Here is a 17,632-nt window from a genome sequence, read left to right on the forward strand (position 1 = left end):
GAATTCACATGATTACTTTCAGAGGTTTGTACAATTAATAAAACTTAGTACTACATGCCTGAGAGATAGTACAATGGGTAAAGCACTTGCCTTACACATAACTGACCCGGGTTTGATCACCAAGCACCACCATAAGTGATTCTTGAGCATAGAGCTAGGAGTGGGCTCTAAGCACTGCGGATGTGGCCCCAAACCCCAAAACAGAAAATAAAATTAAAACTTAGAATCTATAATTTTGTGCACCCACAAATACAAGAAAATTAAGTTTTAGAAAATTTAATTTATATCTATAATTCATATAAGATGAATGATCTTTGAGATTTGAGTACTGGATTTACAGTTAAATACTTTTTAAAAATAAAATACTGACTTTTTTGTAAAGGTAATGATTATGTATTGGGAGTTTCCTAAGCATCCTGTCCCAGGTCTTTCTGTTACATATGGAAACCAAAGTGGGATAAATAAGGAGCAACTATTTGAGTCCTCTCCTCTCCCAGGCCCCCCAAAGTACAGACATGGAGACAAATTTTCCATTTCTTGGAGGAAGAAAGTGCAGTTGACTGATACTTTTTGCCAAATCTGACAAGCTTCTAATGCTCCTATCTTGTTGGATTGACACACACCTCTTGAAAAGTGCCATCCTGATCCAATTCCTTTAGTTTTACACAATTTTTCGAAAATATTTAAAGCTACCTGAAATTTCATTTCAATCCTTAGCAATCTATAAAACCACCTTTACTGGAACCGGGCCCAGTTATTCTTGATACCCAGCCCCGCATGTTTTTTGCTCATACCTCATTTTCTAGGTGGAATTTTTCCTCACGTACTGGCCTTAGAGGACATGTATCAGGCCATGGTGCTAGTGATTTTGATTCTTCTGGCTTCATTAATATCTTTGTTTCAACCTCCTCTCCTAATACTATGATTCTCAAATGTGTTTTCACAAAGTAACCTTAAAGGGAAAAGTAAAAGTTGATTTATGTCTCAAAAAGTACTGATTTGGGGGCTGGAGCAATAGCACAGTGGGTAGGGCATTTGCCTTGCACACGGCTGACCCAGGTTTGATTCCCAGCATCCCATATGGTCCCCTGAGCACCACCAGGAGTAATTCCTGAGTGCAGAGCCAGGAGTAACCCCTGTGCGTCACCGGGTGTGACCCAAAAAGCAAAAAAAAAAAAAAAAGTACTGATTTGATTATTTTGGGATGGAACTTGTGAATTTTGGATTGTAAGATAATCATGGGGAAATAGAATATACAGCCAGAATAGGTATGCTGTAAACAATTTGTTCTCCACACTCAAGAGAGAGTGAACCTTTTATAAAACTGTATATTAGATTATGTAGGTTTCTCCTTTGTTTCTCCTATTGCTCCTTTTCATGCTGCAGAGGAAGCCCATACTTTGACAGGAACACACAGACCCACCGGTCGGGTCTTGACATTTGATTTCTGTTCAATTTCACCTCATAAAACCTCCCTTTGTAGGACTGAAAAGATAGTACAGTGGGTAAGGCACTTGTCTTTCCAACTTGGGCTTGTTCCCAAGCACTGGCAGGCGTGATCCCTGAACCAGTGATCCAGGAGTAAGCCCTGAGTACCACTGGGTGTGGCCCCCAAACAAAACAAAAACAATAAAAAAAAATCTCTCCTAGCTGACTCACTCTAGTACATATGCCCTCCGACTTCTTCAGTATTCCCTCTAGCTTCCCTCAAGGACTTGGTACTTCTCCATTTACCTAGAGTTTCCTTCTCCAATAAACATTTCTCTTGCCCACATGATTTCCTATGCCTCTTTTTATTTTTCCAGAATCTTGCTCGAACATCACTCTACCAAAAGAGATCATAACTTTCTCCCTTTCTAAAGTATTATTCCCATCATTCTCTTCTGTTTTTCTCTGCTTTGGTTTCCTAATCCCATCAATCTCACAAATAAATAACTATATATTTGCATTTACCGTATTTGGCATATCGAATACACCACGGGGAGCTTGCCAGGCTCTTCCATGCAGGTGGGATACTCTTGGTAGCTTGTCAGGCTCTCCCAGAGGCACATATATATATATGTATATATGTATATGTGTGTATGTCCTACCCATTTTCCATCATTATCGCACCATATTTGATTGGCTTCAAATATCATGTGAACCATCAGAACACCTATAATGGCGATTGGAAGCCACTCCAAAAGCCTCCATCCCTCTTGGAGAGCCCAGCAAGCTACCCAGAGTATCCCGCCTGCACAGCAGAGCCTGGCAAGCTACCCGTGGTGTAAAATCAGTAACAACAATGAGCCTCGTTCACCTGACCCTGGAAGAGCCCTGAATATGGCAGTGTTAAAAAGGATGAAAAGGAGAGGCTGATAAAATCTCAGGGCTGAACTAGACTGCCAAAATGAAGAAGGACTAAAATGACTGTTTGCACTTTTAATGCATATACGCTGGCATTGGAAGCATCCATTGAGGACCTGATGGTGCAAGTGTGGAAGATCAAGTACAACATTATTGGATTGATCAAGACGAGAAGGCATTAAACACGTCACGCTGTTTTCGAGACTGGAGAAGAACTGTTCCTTAGAACATGCGACAGTAGAGGTATCAGTGGTGTCGGTGGTGTTGGTGTCCTTGTCAACATGAACTTACCCATGAGCATTGATTCATTCAAACACCTAACAACCCGAATCGAATGCTTACGTTTGAACAGATGTGGCTCACTACCAGTTTCTATCTTTGTCATCTATGCACCAACATCCAGCTACAACAAAGAAGAAATTGAGTTCTACACGGAGCTGGAGAAGTACTTAAAAGACCACACCTTCTACAAGATCACTGTCGGTGATTTTAATGCCAAGATAAGATCTAGAAGGTCACCCGAAGAACTCCACATTGGGACCCACGGCCTAGAATGGAACGAACAGGGTGAGAGACTGTCTGAATTCATCATGTTGACCAAGAACGTCCATGGTAACTCACAGTTCCAGAAGGTCAAATCTAAACCCTGGACATGGGAGTCTCCCGGTGGACAGTTCCACAATGAAATTGACCACATCATATTCAATCAAAGGTTTTTCCTGATGTCACTGTTGTTCCAAAATTCCAAACAGGATCAGACCACCTTCTTCTTCATTCAAAATTCTACTTCACGGAGTGGGAAGAAAGGGCTGCAAAGTTTAAGAAGAGAACTCCCAGAGCCACCACCAACTGGGAGCTCTTTGGCACTACTGCAGCAATATGGGAAGATGCCATTGTTTGCAAAATCGACGAGGAATACGATCGACTGGGTCAGCACCTCTATGATTGTGCGAGGAATGCAGAGAGAGAGAGAAAGTCACAAAATGTCACTTGTCTTCAGAAACTCTCAAGCTCATTCGCCAACGTGGTCTGGCGCAAGCCTCAGGCAATCATGAACTAATGTCCGAGCTCACAAAGCTGTGCAGAGAAGTGATAGAGGAAGACCTCAAAGAGAGAAAAGCAGCAGTGTTGGCTGATGTGGCAGAAGCCGGGAAAAGTACTTGCAACACTTGCCATTTCTTTCTAACTATAAGACCAAGATGACTGCCCTCTGACATCCTGATGGATCTATCACATCTTCCAGAAGGGCAATGGAAAAGGTTATCCATGACTTCTACTTGGATCTCTTTAATAGCCACGTCCACCTGCCTACATACCAAATTCCACAGGATAGATATGTCATTTCCACTGTTCTCCCTTCTGAAATCTGACACACCATTTCATGGGTAAAGACATATACAGCATCCAGTCCAGACAAGTTCAGACCCAAACACCTGAAGAATCTGCCACCTGTACTCGTCAATAGACTGGCTCGGCTCTTCACATGCTACCTGTCTGAATGCAAGGTTCCATCCCAATGGAAAATCAGCAGGACCATCCTGTTGTACAAGAAGGGAGATATCCACAATATCGGCAACTATGGCCCTATCTGCCTGTTGTTCATCATCAACAAGTTATTCACTCGAGTCATCCTGAATAGGATTTGCAGAACACTAGACGAAGGACAACCATGCGAGTAAGTTGGGTTCCAAAAAAGGATTCAGTACGATCGACCATATTCACACAGTGACCAAGCTCATTGAGGTTTCGTGAGAGTTCAAGATGCTGCTCTGTCTAACATTCATTGATTTAAAAAAGGGCCTTCTATTCTGTTGAGACTGAAGCAGTCATCGAAGCCTTAGCCAAACAGGGTGTTCAAACTCAATACATCAGGATCTTCCATGAGCTGTATTATGGATTCACCACCAGGATCTCACCATTCAACAAAGAAGTGATCACCAACATAAAAAGAGGGATTAAGCAGGGCGGCACCATTTCACTGAAACTCTTCAGTGCCATCCTCGAGAACATCATGTGGTGACTGGAATGGGAAGGAATGGGAGTGAAGATAGATGGTCAGCAACTACACCATCTCTGCTTTACTGATGACATTGTTCTCATAACACCAAATATCAGCCAAGCAGCATGAATGCTGGCCGACTTTGACCGTGAGTGTGGAAAGGTTGGACTGCAGCTGAACCTCACGAAGACAACGTTCATGACAAATGGACTAGTTCTTGATGTTCCATTTGCCCTCAATGAAATGAACATCTCTGAATGCTGCAGTAATGTGTACCTAGGTTGAGAACTCAACATGACAAATGACCTGGCACCTGAGCTGCACAGGAGGAAGAGAGCGGCATGGAACGCTTTCAAGAGCGTTGAAGAAGTGGTTAAGTGGATGAAGAACCTCCGGCTCCAGGCATATCTTTTCGACTCCTCTGTTCTTCCTGCACTAACATATGCCTCAGAGACCTGGGCCCTATGAAAACAGGATAAGAACGCCGCCATTCAGGTATCCCAAAGAGGAATTGAAAGAGCTATGCTTAGAGTATCACATTTCACTCAAGTGAGAGAAGGAATTTGGAGTTCTGACCTCCATCGACAATCAAGAATCAGGGATGCTATCTCGTTGGCCAAGGCATCAAAAATCAGATGGGTTGGACACATAATGTGATTTAGAGATGACCGCTGGACTAGAGCTGTTGCCAGCTGGATTCCATGGGACGTCAAAAGACTGCATGGCCGCCCACCTATGAAATGGTCAGACTTCTTTGTCGAAACCCTGAACAAACAGTTTGAGGGTCTTCGTGTTCTTGGAGTGAGCAGATGCCACTGGGCTACAGTAGCATATGACAGGGACAAATGGAGACGTTACTAACTCCCACTTGAGCAAATCGAAGATCAAAGGAATGACAAGTAATACAAGTGATGTGTGTATATATATAAATGTATATATAAAAATGTGTATATATATATATATATACACACACATTTTTTCTCATTCCCTTAACCCTGAAAAGAGCCTCCAATCGTTGGGAAAAATGAGTAAGGAGAGGCTGCTAAATCTCAGGGCTGGGATGAATGGAAATGTTACTGGCACCTGCTCGAGTAAATCAATGAACAATGGGATGACAGTGATACAGTGATGCAGTGATATTTGTATTTTCCCCTCAATTTTTATATTAAGAAAATGTAAGTTCCCTGAAGACAGTGTTTTTGTTTATTTTTATTAGTCCGTAAAACCTAAATATAAAGAATAATCAATGAGACATAGTAGATACTGAGAGGTTTTTTTTTTTTATGACAGATGAATAATGATGAGGTCCCATTCATCACTGAAGGAAAAACATATGGATGTCAACGGCCAATATTTTGATTCTGGCTGCCTCTCTTCTCCCCCTGTTTTAATGACTTAGATGGAAGAGACAGTGATCGGTTGTCAAACCCAAACTACCTGTGTTCACTGAGGTGGAGAGGAACGATGCCCCTCTACATCTCTGTGGCAGTTGCACTAGATGAGTAAGAAACTAAATAAGCAAGAAGCATGTTTTTTTTAGGGGAAAACCGGATTGAGTGTTTTGTTTGTTCCATTTGGGAAATTTTATACTAAGTAGATTAAATTAAGTGACTTTGAACTTTGAAATGTCCACATCCTAACATTTTATTAAGCTTAATTGGATTTGTAGAACATTTAAAGACCATCCAAACTTAAATGGGAGATCAAAATGAAGTAATAGACGGAGACAGACATTTTTCCCCCTGTGATTGCACTGAGTTAATGAATGTGGTGCCTTTGTGCCTGTGGGTGATGAGCACGCCTGGCTTTTGGAGAGTTTTGGTGGGTCTTGACAGCTGCATCCTCTGAACTGTAGTCTGTTCCTTACCACCATCCTCTGCACTAGGCATGTGGCACTTGTGATCACTGCAATCTGCCTTTGCATTGTAACCTCCAAAAGTAGAGTGGTTCACAGAGATATGTGGAAGTTGTTTGGTGGGATGTCTCAGAAAGAAATCTCCAACTCCTAGAACTAAAAATTACAGTTTATTTTGGAAGGAAAAGTAAAAATTCTTGGAAATAAATATTATATAATCCATTACTGATGAAAATGAGGGACAATTCATCTATTTTATTTAGGAAGGCTTTGCACTCAATTAATTAAACATGGACTATGTAGCCAACTCTGAAAGATGCTGGACAAAGATTTAATTTCCACATACCATCTCTTCTTGTGGTTGATTTTTCAAAACTACATTGGTGCCTCTGTGCAGAAGGAAAGGATCAGTGTCTTTATTTTTCTTTTTGTTTATACTAATCTTTAATTGCTAAGTGATACTCGCTTATTTGGTAAAACATTTGAATGATATAGACATTTATGAAATGATAATTTCTAAATATTATAAAAATATTTATAATATACACCTTGACAGAGCCTGGCAAGCTACCCGTGGCGTATTGGATATGCGAAAAAAAGTAACAACAAGTCTCACAAATGGAGACGTTTGTGAGAGCAAATCAATGAGCAATGTGATGACAGTGACAGTGACAGTGACACAATACCTACATAAGCTCAAACTTGCTTTATTTTTTTTGATGGCCAATTTTTAATGTATGTCTGGCTATCTGAATACATAAATTCGTGGCTTTTTAATATACATTAATACAGGATGTTTTTGGTTTGCTTTCCAAGCCCTTGTTCTCCACGAACTTGAATCTTGCTTGTTTGTCTTTAAATATCTTTGCTTAATTATTTCCACTCTGGAGAAACCTGTGTTCTTTCTCAGATATGCCCTTCTCTTTTTCTCTCCCTTCACATCTTTCTAAAAAAGTTTCAATAAAAACTTTTTTGCTTCACATAAGATACACAATTTTTTTTTCAATCAGTTAGCTATCAAGAGATACTTGGGATTTATAATTCACCGTTACAAATAATGAAGGTTATATATTGTATTTTATCATTTTTGTGTGCTTGTGAAAATGTCTAAAATTGGATGACAAGCATAAAAGAAAACATATATTCTATAATTCTTCATACTCCTACCACTTCCTATTGTGCTTGTTACCAGTTTGGTCCCCATAGTCATTTTATTTTACTTGTTATGTTTTTATTTATCCTTGCTGTAAAGTGCATTTCAGAGATAGAATTATTGGGTCTGAAAAAATTTACAATATAAATATAAAATGCCATGAATATTGTTAAATTGCTCTTTAAAAGTGAGTTATTTTGGAGTAGAAGCCTTTTCCTTTGGTTGCCAGTGGAAATTCTTTATTGTGACAAATCCAGGGTATGGACCCAGTATCATTTATTTGTGTTTATTTTATAGGCAAATAGGCAACAAGTCATTTCCATGTTTTTATTACTCAAATAAGGAGGCCTATACAATTGGGAGCCAAGGACTGGACATTAGTTAAAATGCTAAATGAGTCTGCAATAAAATACAATACAAACAAACAATACAATTATAATGCCTGTAAATCCCTCCTCACCTACCTAACCCAAGGGAGGGTGCTGCCAATAGAACACAGTGGTAGTAGGAATATGAGCAGCAATGATGGTGCAGGAAGTCAAGATGCTGATTTTCATTATGGTGGTTATTGTTAGCACAATTATTCTTGAGCAATCATGTCTGTTCTGAAAGTTGGCTCAATCATACTGGTTTTCCAAATGGCTTGCCATCTTTTAAAATCTGGAATGAAAAAACTTTGCCAATGGTACGCAGCCTTGTTCTGAGGTTTTAATTATGTCTCTGAGACGTAATGTATTTTATCTTAAACATTTTTAGACACCAACGAAGGTCTGACATACACAGGTACCTTTACCAAAAACAAAACTAGTTGAGCACTCTATGTTTGGTCTTTTCCTATTTGCCTACAAAGACTCATAGCTCTAATTCTTAAATCATCTCTTATGCTTTCTGTTTGGTTAAGAGCCAGTAAGGGGGCTAGATTTTATTAGAATAGTGTTTCCCCTTTAAGAGGCTTAAATGTGAAATTAAAGGCAAAGATTTATGAAAGCAACAACAACAAAAGCATAAATCGGGTTTTGAGAGTGGATTCCTCCCTGATTCCTATGGGTGTTAGCTCTGGACCTCGGAATTGGTTGGAATTTCCTGATATGACAGAACCACTTTCTTTAGGAGAAGGAGAGAAGCCCCCGTGTTATCCTCCCCATGGTCTTGTTAAAACCATAAGCCAAAAAAAAAAAAAAGAAAGAAAGAAACAACTTTACTGGGCCTTAGCTTCTCCTTAAATCAGATATCTTCAGCTAAATGACAACATTACCCAGACAGGAAAAGTGGAAAGGGCAGCAATAGTTTAGGCATATGAAAATGAATCTTCCCTCTTTCCTCTACCCAAAGAGAAGGCAGAGTCTTGCTATTAAAATAAACACAAACACACACAGACAGAGACAGAGAGAGAGAGAGAGAGAGAGAGAGAGAGAGAGAGAGAGAGAGAGAGAGAAGAGAGAAAGAGAACTTTTTCCCTCTCTTCCTCCTTGTGTTATTCCTTTGGGAAAGTGTGGAATGAACCAGGACAGGAAACGGAGGCATCATCTTTTTTATATTCTTCTGCCCCTGACAGGAGCTGTGATGGATGAAGAAGTTGCTTACCAACACAAAAGAGGGTAGATGGAAGGCTACTGGTGATAAATATTTAAACATAGCCTTAATTTGGAGATAAATTACTACTAAAAGTGAATCTTCAAATTATGATTCCAAGATAAGAGTATTATCAAAAGTAAATCTGCATTTAAAAGAACAGTTCTGAGAATTCATATATTTTCATTCATTTCTTTATTGTAGAACACAGCTAAAGAGACCATCCCTCCCTTCTCCTCTTTTTGTAATGGAAATTAGAAAGGTATCCCCACACACAGCAGATAAGAGTAATTGTAATAAAATCTTAAGAAGCAGTGGAATTTCTGCCCTGTTCTAAATGAGCTGAGGGACATCAGCTAGTAAAGCCTTTCATACCACAGGGTGTGCATGATTCTACACAAGTACCATGTATGCACTGGACTCAGTTTCAAAGAGGTGGTTGAAGAACTACCCTTGGTCTGTCTGCAGAATTTTGTGTAAGACCATGTTGTGTTCACTCTCCTACCATCTTAAGTTAGAAGAGATTTTTAATCCGGTTAACTACTGTTCTTTCTTCCACCTAATTCTAAAGTACTACTTTATGAGGTGTGTTGTACTTCATTTCAAAGAATTCTGATCTCATAAGAGAGAACAGAGTAAGAAATAGGAAATGAGAAGGCCCAAGTTTTAAATGTGTCGTCTGTTCCTTGGGAGCTAAACGCTTAGGAATACCAGAGAGAGTCCCCATGGGTCTCCTGGCTCCAGGCTGTGCCTCTCATCCCAGTTAATTACCTTCTAAAATTATGCCAGACACCACATATGGCAGGAGAGTGTCTGCAGCCTGTCCTCACCATTATGGGGGAAGGGAGAACGACAAGTGTCTTTGGTGGCCTTTTTATTCTCAAGAAAACCATATAATGCATTTTCTGTGTGAATGAGTAAAATGGCTATGGGTTTGGTCCAGACCCGGATGCTTCTTGTCCATATGTGTGAAGCAAACCTGGTCCCTGATGCCGCTTGTCTCCTATTTCATGTTATTCCCTTCTGTGGGACTTGCACACCGAAAAACAACCATCACCAGTGCCATATGGTTTAAAAGATCAAAGGCCCTAGTTTTGAATATATTTCTAGCTGAATGTACTTCAAATGTCTTAAATATGTTCCTACAGATGGGAAGCATGGAGCATTAAAGAGGTAAACCACATGTGTGTGAGCCATGCATGTGGTCTGTGCAACACGGTGAAAAGGGAATCCTGTTGACCTTTGTGTTCTCTCACTCAGGTTCGCATCTTCACATACCTCATTGGACGCGAGGCTGCTTTTGCAGACAATCTCAAGTGGATGGCTTGTGCCAACAAAGGTAGGTCTCCCAATCTTCAACCTGCCATGGCTTCCATCCCTGAATAATTTCCTCTAGGATACACAGAAGTCTGGAGAGCCATGATAAAGTGAAAAGTTCTAAGAGATGGATGTGAATGCTAAGATAAGGATTCTCAATGATTATTGAGAGGCTTATTAGGTCATCCCAAAATAGGTCTGTTCAACATTAAGATCACAATCAAGTAGGCTGGTTGAGCACTTCCATTCAGTTGTTTAGAAGCTGAGTCATCTTAGAATAATTTCTCTGCCAGAGCCATTGACTGCAGAGATCATTTCTGGAGTGTAGTGTTTAAGTGTGGTAGTATCCAATTCTATTTTCCTACCAACTCCAGTTGAAATAGTCATAAGTGGAGTGACCTACATCATCTTGTGTCCCTGCATGACCCACATAAAGGAGATGGCTCTTTGCTCATTCTGCCCCTGATCAATCTTTGCTAGTATATTGTATGCATGATAACAACACCTTTCAGATTAATCCATAGAGGTTTCCAGTTTGATATTCTCTCATAGCATAATTTACCTACATAGTCTGTTTTGTTTTTTGTTTTGGGGTCTATACTTGGCAGTGCACAGCACTTACTCCTAGCTTTGAGCTCAAGGATCACTCCTGCAGGCCTTGGAGGACCATATTGGGTGCCAAAGATCAAACCCAGGTTGGCTGCATGCAAGGCAAATGCCATACCTTCTGTACTAACACTACAGCTCCCAGTTAATTGTCTTTAACCTATAGCAATATTCTAACATTCAAAATGGGGATGCTAATAATCTTTCTTTGATTCATATTAAAAATAAGGATTTATTAAATATCTATTAAGTGATGATCTAATTCAGTGAGGAGGCATAAGCCTTTCCAATAATGCCAAGGATTGTTGGTTTCTCTATGACCACAGATTGATTGATGATTCTATGTTGCATGTCACAATACTATGAGGAAAAACCTGGTTGGGGGGAAAAGACCTCTCCTCCCACCCCTGGTCTATGATGGACTTCATTCCGTGCTGTACACTACAAGAAGGCAAAGCATTGGACAAAAATGGTGGAGTATTGATTCCTCAAGTTCAAATCCAGTTTCAACCATTTACCAAGCCATATATGAAAATTACTAATCCTGTCTTCTCAGAGTATGTCACCACGGAGCTGTGTTAGTGATGGCACATGCTTCGTACAGATGTTGTGAGCATGAAATTTTGCCAGGCAAATAAACCTTGTAGACAAGTGCCCCACACATCAACACCACATTTTATTTTCTGGTGTATTGATCTGTGGGACATCTACATTCTCTTTGGGGTTACACACAACCCATAGAGCAATCTGACTCAGATTTCCTCTTTAACATTACAGTTAGAAAAAGAATTGTCTAGGGATACTAAACTATGTCCTATTGTGCAGTTGATTGTTCTTGATGGATTCGAATTAAATAGCTCTATATTGTCTTCTAAACTGTCCTTTACAAAGCTTCCATGTTTGTTAATGGAGAGAGAAGGACTCATTGCGAAGTTTACAGGTCTCAGTTCCAGTTTGGGTGACTTAATGATAGTTATTTTAGTTGCAAGCCACTAGAGTTGTTCCCTGAAATTAAAAAGAGGAGTGTTTAGTTTGGAAGAACAGTGACTCAGAAACCCAAAATAGGAAGGAAACTTTTGTCCTCTTCAGAACAGGGAGTGGTGTTTCCTTTTCCGTTTCCTATTTCTCACGGATCTGCTCCCTGAGAGGGAGACCTTCTTTATCTTAGTAGGTGCACAGCCACAGATGACTGACTTCTCCATGCTTCCCTCACCTACCTGCCCACATAGTCACATATTAGGGGCAAGGCTGGATATTAGAAAAGAAAATGATCAGCAACTCTAGATTCTGATTTCAAGTATCCCTTCTTCACATACCTCCAACAACACAAAAAATGATTGAGTCATTTTTTGGGATTTTTGAGGATCCTCCTCTGCTAAATCTTGCCGGGCACTGGGTGGATCTCTGCATTGTGGGTGCAAAGAATAGGTGCACAGGCAGGCAAAGAGGCTTCTGCCATCTTTTCCTTTGCTGAGCACATTTCTGACCTCCTGCGTCCTTTTGGAACCCTCTTCTAAGCAAGTCTCAGTTTCCTCATCTATATAATGGAGTACTGTATAGAAGGCCTGTGCCCTTTCCTTGAAGCTATAAAACAGTATCTAATAATTTCATCCATTGTCTGGCTCACTCAATAAAAGATATCAGCAACTGACAACAATACTCTTGGTTTCATTTTAGGGACAAACATAGGAAGAGCACAGATAAGAGGAATAGAAGCTTGGCAGACCCCGCTTTCTCTGAGGAAGGAGACCATTCTTGAGCAGGGTTGTGCAACTTTGTTGACATTTGAAAACTCTGAGTGAGCTCCACTTTCCCTATTTTTCCCCCTTTATTCTGTGGTCTTTGAAAGAAAAAAGATTCTTTCTTTTTTTTTTTTGATTTTTATAAATGTTGCTGTGATCCCTGCCACATCAGATTGCAGCTCTTCCCCTCAGCAAGTCTGCATTTAGTCATGGGTTATTGTTTTTACCACTGTCTGTGTCCAGCTGATGAAAATTACTCAAATTGAAGTCTTGTCTGAATCAACTAATATTACACCATAATTTAGTTTTACTCATTGTTTATAAGAATCTTTGAAGCATCTTTTTGAAGACCGTTTCCTCAGCTCAGAGTATTTCTGGGCCTGGCTATTGGACAGAGCCCTTCAGATTTAAGTTCTTAGTACAGCAGCATGGAAAATCCAAGGGGTAATAGTAGCTGTTCAGCTGGCCCTGTCCTTGGAATAGTTGGTGATTCAATTTCTCTTCCTGTCCAAACCTTGTCTTTCTTCGCCAGACCCTGAGTCTCATACAGTTTTTACCTTCCTCATTCTGCTTCTCTCCGGAAGGGCCGTAGGAATGAACTGCCATTGTTTGCCCTTCTTCAGAGTAACTGTTCCCATCCAAATGTTAGGTTCCAGTCATCAGAGCCCATGTAAACACTGGCTTCACGTTGCATCAGTTGTGGAGTTTTAGACCACGGAACATCGGTGAGCAAGCATTCTCTTCTGCTCATTAATTAAATCATTGTTTACAGTCTCAGATTGTTACAGAATGGAGGCGGCATATCATTTTTCATCTCAAGTGACATGAAATCCATAGGGAGCTTTCTTACATATTTTCACCCTGACTCAGCCACGTTCTTCAGTGAAATGAAGCATTAGCATTTGGGGACCAGATTAGACCTAGGGGAAACCCAGGGGACCCTAAAGAATAGCCTGTTGATTGACTGACCAAGAGGGCCCCTGGGGAGTAGTCTGATATTTCAGGACTCGAATGTAATCCCTGGACCATAGTGAAGGCCTAATGTGGGTACAGAACCCTTGTTTGTCAGTCTAATAGCCATGGAGACATTTGTCAGTCAGTGAATTTCAGAATCTGTCCTCGGGAAATGGCTATCTGGGGACATTTACACCCCTTGCCTGAGTTCTCTGCCTCCTCTAATCTACGAACAAAATCCAAAAAGGCCTGGATATCATTGGTTTGTTTCATTTTATGCACAGCTAGTTCCTATCTTGAGGGAGCTGGCCCTAATGAGGCAAAGCAGCAAACCATTTTAAATACATTAAAATAATCGTTGCCACTGTAGAATGGCTGTGGAATTTAAAGCCCTGTGTTCACACTATTGGATAAACAAGGGAACTGGGAAAATTAAAAAGAGGCACTGACTAGACCAGAGATTCTGAAAAGCTATGATGGCCTTCTCTAACGTTCAATGTGCCAAGATTTTAAATAAGCTTTGCCTGATTCTCCTTCAAAAATCATGGTGAATGGAGTGTTTTCCAGCTGTGCAAATAAAGGGGGCCTCTGTGTTTGGGTTCTTAACCAATCAGTCATCGTTAGGTAGAATGGAAATGCCACATGACTTTCTTGGTTGTCTGCTCAGCATGTCCATTTCTGATGGGTTAATGGTCATTCTCTCATGATTGAAAAAGAATGGGCGCCAGAACCCTCCTTGGAAGTACACACCCACAATTTCTTCACTAAAATATTCTTCACATCATTATTCTATCCCAATTTCAATATTTTCTAACAGAAAGATGCAAACTTATGAGGTCAGGAGGTTTAAAGATGAGGGAAGAGGAATGGAGCAACTGAAACACAATGATAAATAACTTTGTAACTGTGCATCTTATGGTGACTTAATAAACAAATAAATAAAACATTTCTGTGTTTTAGTATAGGTGTGAGAAGGCAATAATGGTGATTATTCAGACATCTTTGTGTCATTTTTGAAATATCCTTGATCAATGGTTCCTTAATCTCCCTTTCTCACAATCCCTGGTAATACTATTCTACTCTGTTTCTCTGTTTAGTGTTTTAATTATTGGTATCTAAGGGAGATATTTGTTCTCTGACATCTCACCTAGCCTAATAGTCTCAAGATCCAGCCATGTTGTTGCAAATGACAGAAGTAATTTCTTTCTTTCTTTCTTTCTTTCTTTCTTTCTTTCTTTCTTTCTTTCTTTCTTTCTTTCTTTCTTTCTTTCTTTCTTTCTTTCTTTCTTTCTTTCTTTCTTTCTTTCTTTCTTTCTTTCTCTCTCTCTCTCTCTCTCTCTTTCTTTCTTTCTTTCTTTATTTCTTTCTTTCTTTCTTTCTCTCTTTCTCCCTTCCTTCCTTCCCTCCTTCCTTCCTTCCTTCCCTCCCTCTTTCCTTCCTTCCTTCTTTCCTTCCTTCCTTCCTTCCTTCCTTCCTTCCTTCCTTCCTTCCTTCCTTCCTTCCTTCCTTCCTTCCTTCCTTCCTTCCTTCCTTCCTTCCTTCCTTCCTTGTATTGAATCACTGTGAGACACACAGTTACAATGCTGTTGAGGATTTGTTTTCATACTATGTTCAAACACCCATTCCTTCACTAGTGTACATTTCCTACCACCAATGTCCCACTTTTTCCTACTGATACCCCCCAAGTCTGTCTCTTTGACAGGCACTTTCCTTCTCTCTCTCTCTCTTTCTCTCTCTTTCTCCCTCTCTCTCACACACACTTTCTTTCCCCCCTCTCTTTTTCTCTCCTTTTGGGCATTATGGTTTTCAATACAGATGCTAAGGGTTATCATGTTAATTCCAGCACACAATTCTTATCCAGAGTGATCATTTCCAACTATTTTTGTCATAGTGGTCCCTTCTTTATCTCAGCTGCCTTTTCCTCAAGCACTTGAAGCCGGCTCCCAACTGTGGACCAATCCTCCTGGCCCTTGTTTCTATTGTCCCCAGGTAACAGTACCATATTGTGGTTTATTTTTTTTTTTACATTCCACAAATGAGTGCAGTCATTCTATGTCTGTACAAATCTTTCTCGGGACTAAATGATATTCCTCTCTGCATTTTTATATATACTTATATTTATACACTTGTCACTACTAGACACTTAGGTTGTGTCTTTTTTTGTGTTCATTCCACAGAAGATGAGAACTTGAGTGGAAAGGGTACAGTGGATGAAGATGCAATTGGTGAACTAATTGTTAATAGATACTAAGATGACAAATGACACAGTGCAGGGAACTTCAATGCAGTAGATATTTTTGACTCTCATGAAAACTCTGTGAGGTGCATGAGAAGGAAATTGAATAGAAGGAACAGCACTGTATCCCTGGTTACCAGAGGGCAGGGGCAGGCCCAGCTGCTCCAAAGCCTGTACCTAATTCTTCACCTGAGTGTGAGATTACCTGTTTTAAGGGAAAATAAACTCATGTTTAATAGAGCACCCCTGTGTATTTTTCATAATCTGAGAGATGTAGGAAAAGTAATCTCAGGGCTAGGGAAAAAATTTAATGTGACCCAGCTAGTTAAACCAGGAGCTAAACTGGAACCCAGTCTGTAAGTTCCAGTTTCTGTCATCATGGAGTCTAGTTCCTCACATTTTAAGACTGGGACAACATGATTCTGATGTGAGTTGAGGAATGTAGGTGGGACACACTTACAGGATTGTAGACAAGCCAGCATTCTTAACTCCACAGTGTTATTATTTACATTATTTACTTTTTCATAAAATTTGAAGTTGTTTTTTAAAAAAAAATCACAGTACTGATAATTAGAGAAAAAGGTTGTCCTAAATTCAAGGTCAGGGTGGTTCAAGTTTTGTGACTAGAGATAGAAAGATACCTGGTGGACACAAGGTATCTGTCATGGCCATCTGCCTGTGGTTAGTTTTTTCTAATTCATTTCTTACTCAAGGTAACCTTCAGCTCTCAGGCCCAGCAGACCTTTTTTATTTTTTTGTGAAGATACAGATGTGAAGGTTGAAAATGTTGAGAAACCGTATATTTTTCTACAGACAAAAAGTGCTCTTACAATAGTGTATGGTGTAGAAGAGGAGGATGAAGATGCCACTGAATATTACCAATGTCTTCCAAAACACTGGAAAGAAAATTAAGACACACCAATGACTGCATTCCTTCCTCATTTCCCTGAGAAGATGGAAATCAGAATAGTGGCTTTGTTTCCACCTTGTCTTGTTTAAGGAAGAAGAGACTTTGAAAAGACTCACTGGAGCTTTTGTTAAAATGAGGATCTTACTGGGGTCTCTGATGAAGAGGCAACTTCCTGGAGTGCTAGGATATAGAGTATTTGTGAAGTATGGCAACAAAATGGCACTTATGAGCTTAAGATCAGGAAAGGGGTGGTAAAATTTTATAAATACAAAGTACCAGGCTACATGTGGTTAGCACGCTGGGTTGTGGTAACCTGGAGCTTACAGAGGCTCTAGGAGAGAACAAGGCAAATAAATTGATGTTAGGTAGAAAAATGAGCAGACCATTTGTAATAGGTGGCTAATTTCAGCATTAATTACTCTTGGTAATTACTGAATGATTGCTGATTCTACATTCTTACATGATATATGAAGTCTAAAAAGGCACATTAAAGAAGACAATAAACATTCAAAAGCTAGAATTTTTTTAAAAATTGAGGTAGAATGGAAATGGAAGTAAGGTGGCCAGTTCAGAGAATGTAAAGGGAAAACAAGGGAAGTGTCTATGGTTTCAGCCAGAGTCCAGCCCTCTGGGACTTCCTGTTATCCATCAAAAGGTACATTTGTTAACTCAAACTTATATGAAAACATTGAAAGACAAAATGACCCTTTCAGAAAGGTTTTGAGTTTTAATGAGTTGTGGTTAGATGATCAAGTTCACATTAAGCTTGTACATTATTAATATTATTTTTATAATTTCAGATTTTCTTACCTTTTACATACCTACATTTCTTCTCTTTCTATTGAAATATAAATTACAACAGTGTTCTGAATTTTAAGTAGACTTTAGGTGCAAATACTTAAGAATTTGCTATGAGCCTCAGGAGACAGAAGTCATCTATGT

The 17,632-nt window shown here is 39.8% G+C and overlaps 1 protein-coding gene across 2 annotated transcripts in view; it reads left to right on the forward strand.

Moving 5' to 3' along the window:
* Nucleotides 1-17,632, forward strand: part of CACNA2D3 (calcium voltage-gated channel auxiliary subunit alpha2delta 3) — a 999,345-nt gene that overhangs the window by 657,090 nt on the left and 324,623 nt on the right. For both annotated transcript variants that reach the window (XM_055135106.1, XM_055135105.1), the window contains exon 12: nt 10,186-10,264. In XM_055135106.1, the coding sequence (XP_054991081.1) occupies nt 10,186-10,264 (79 nt within the window). The remainder of the gene's footprint in view (nt 1-10,185; nt 10,265-17,632) is intronic.

The sequence above is a fragment of the Sorex araneus genome, chromosome 4 (genome assembly GCF_027595985.1).
Source record: "Sorex araneus isolate mSorAra2 chromosome 4, mSorAra2.pri, whole genome shotgun sequence".
Taxonomy (NCBI): Eukaryota; Metazoa; Chordata; class Mammalia; order Eulipotyphla; family Soricidae; genus Sorex; species Sorex araneus.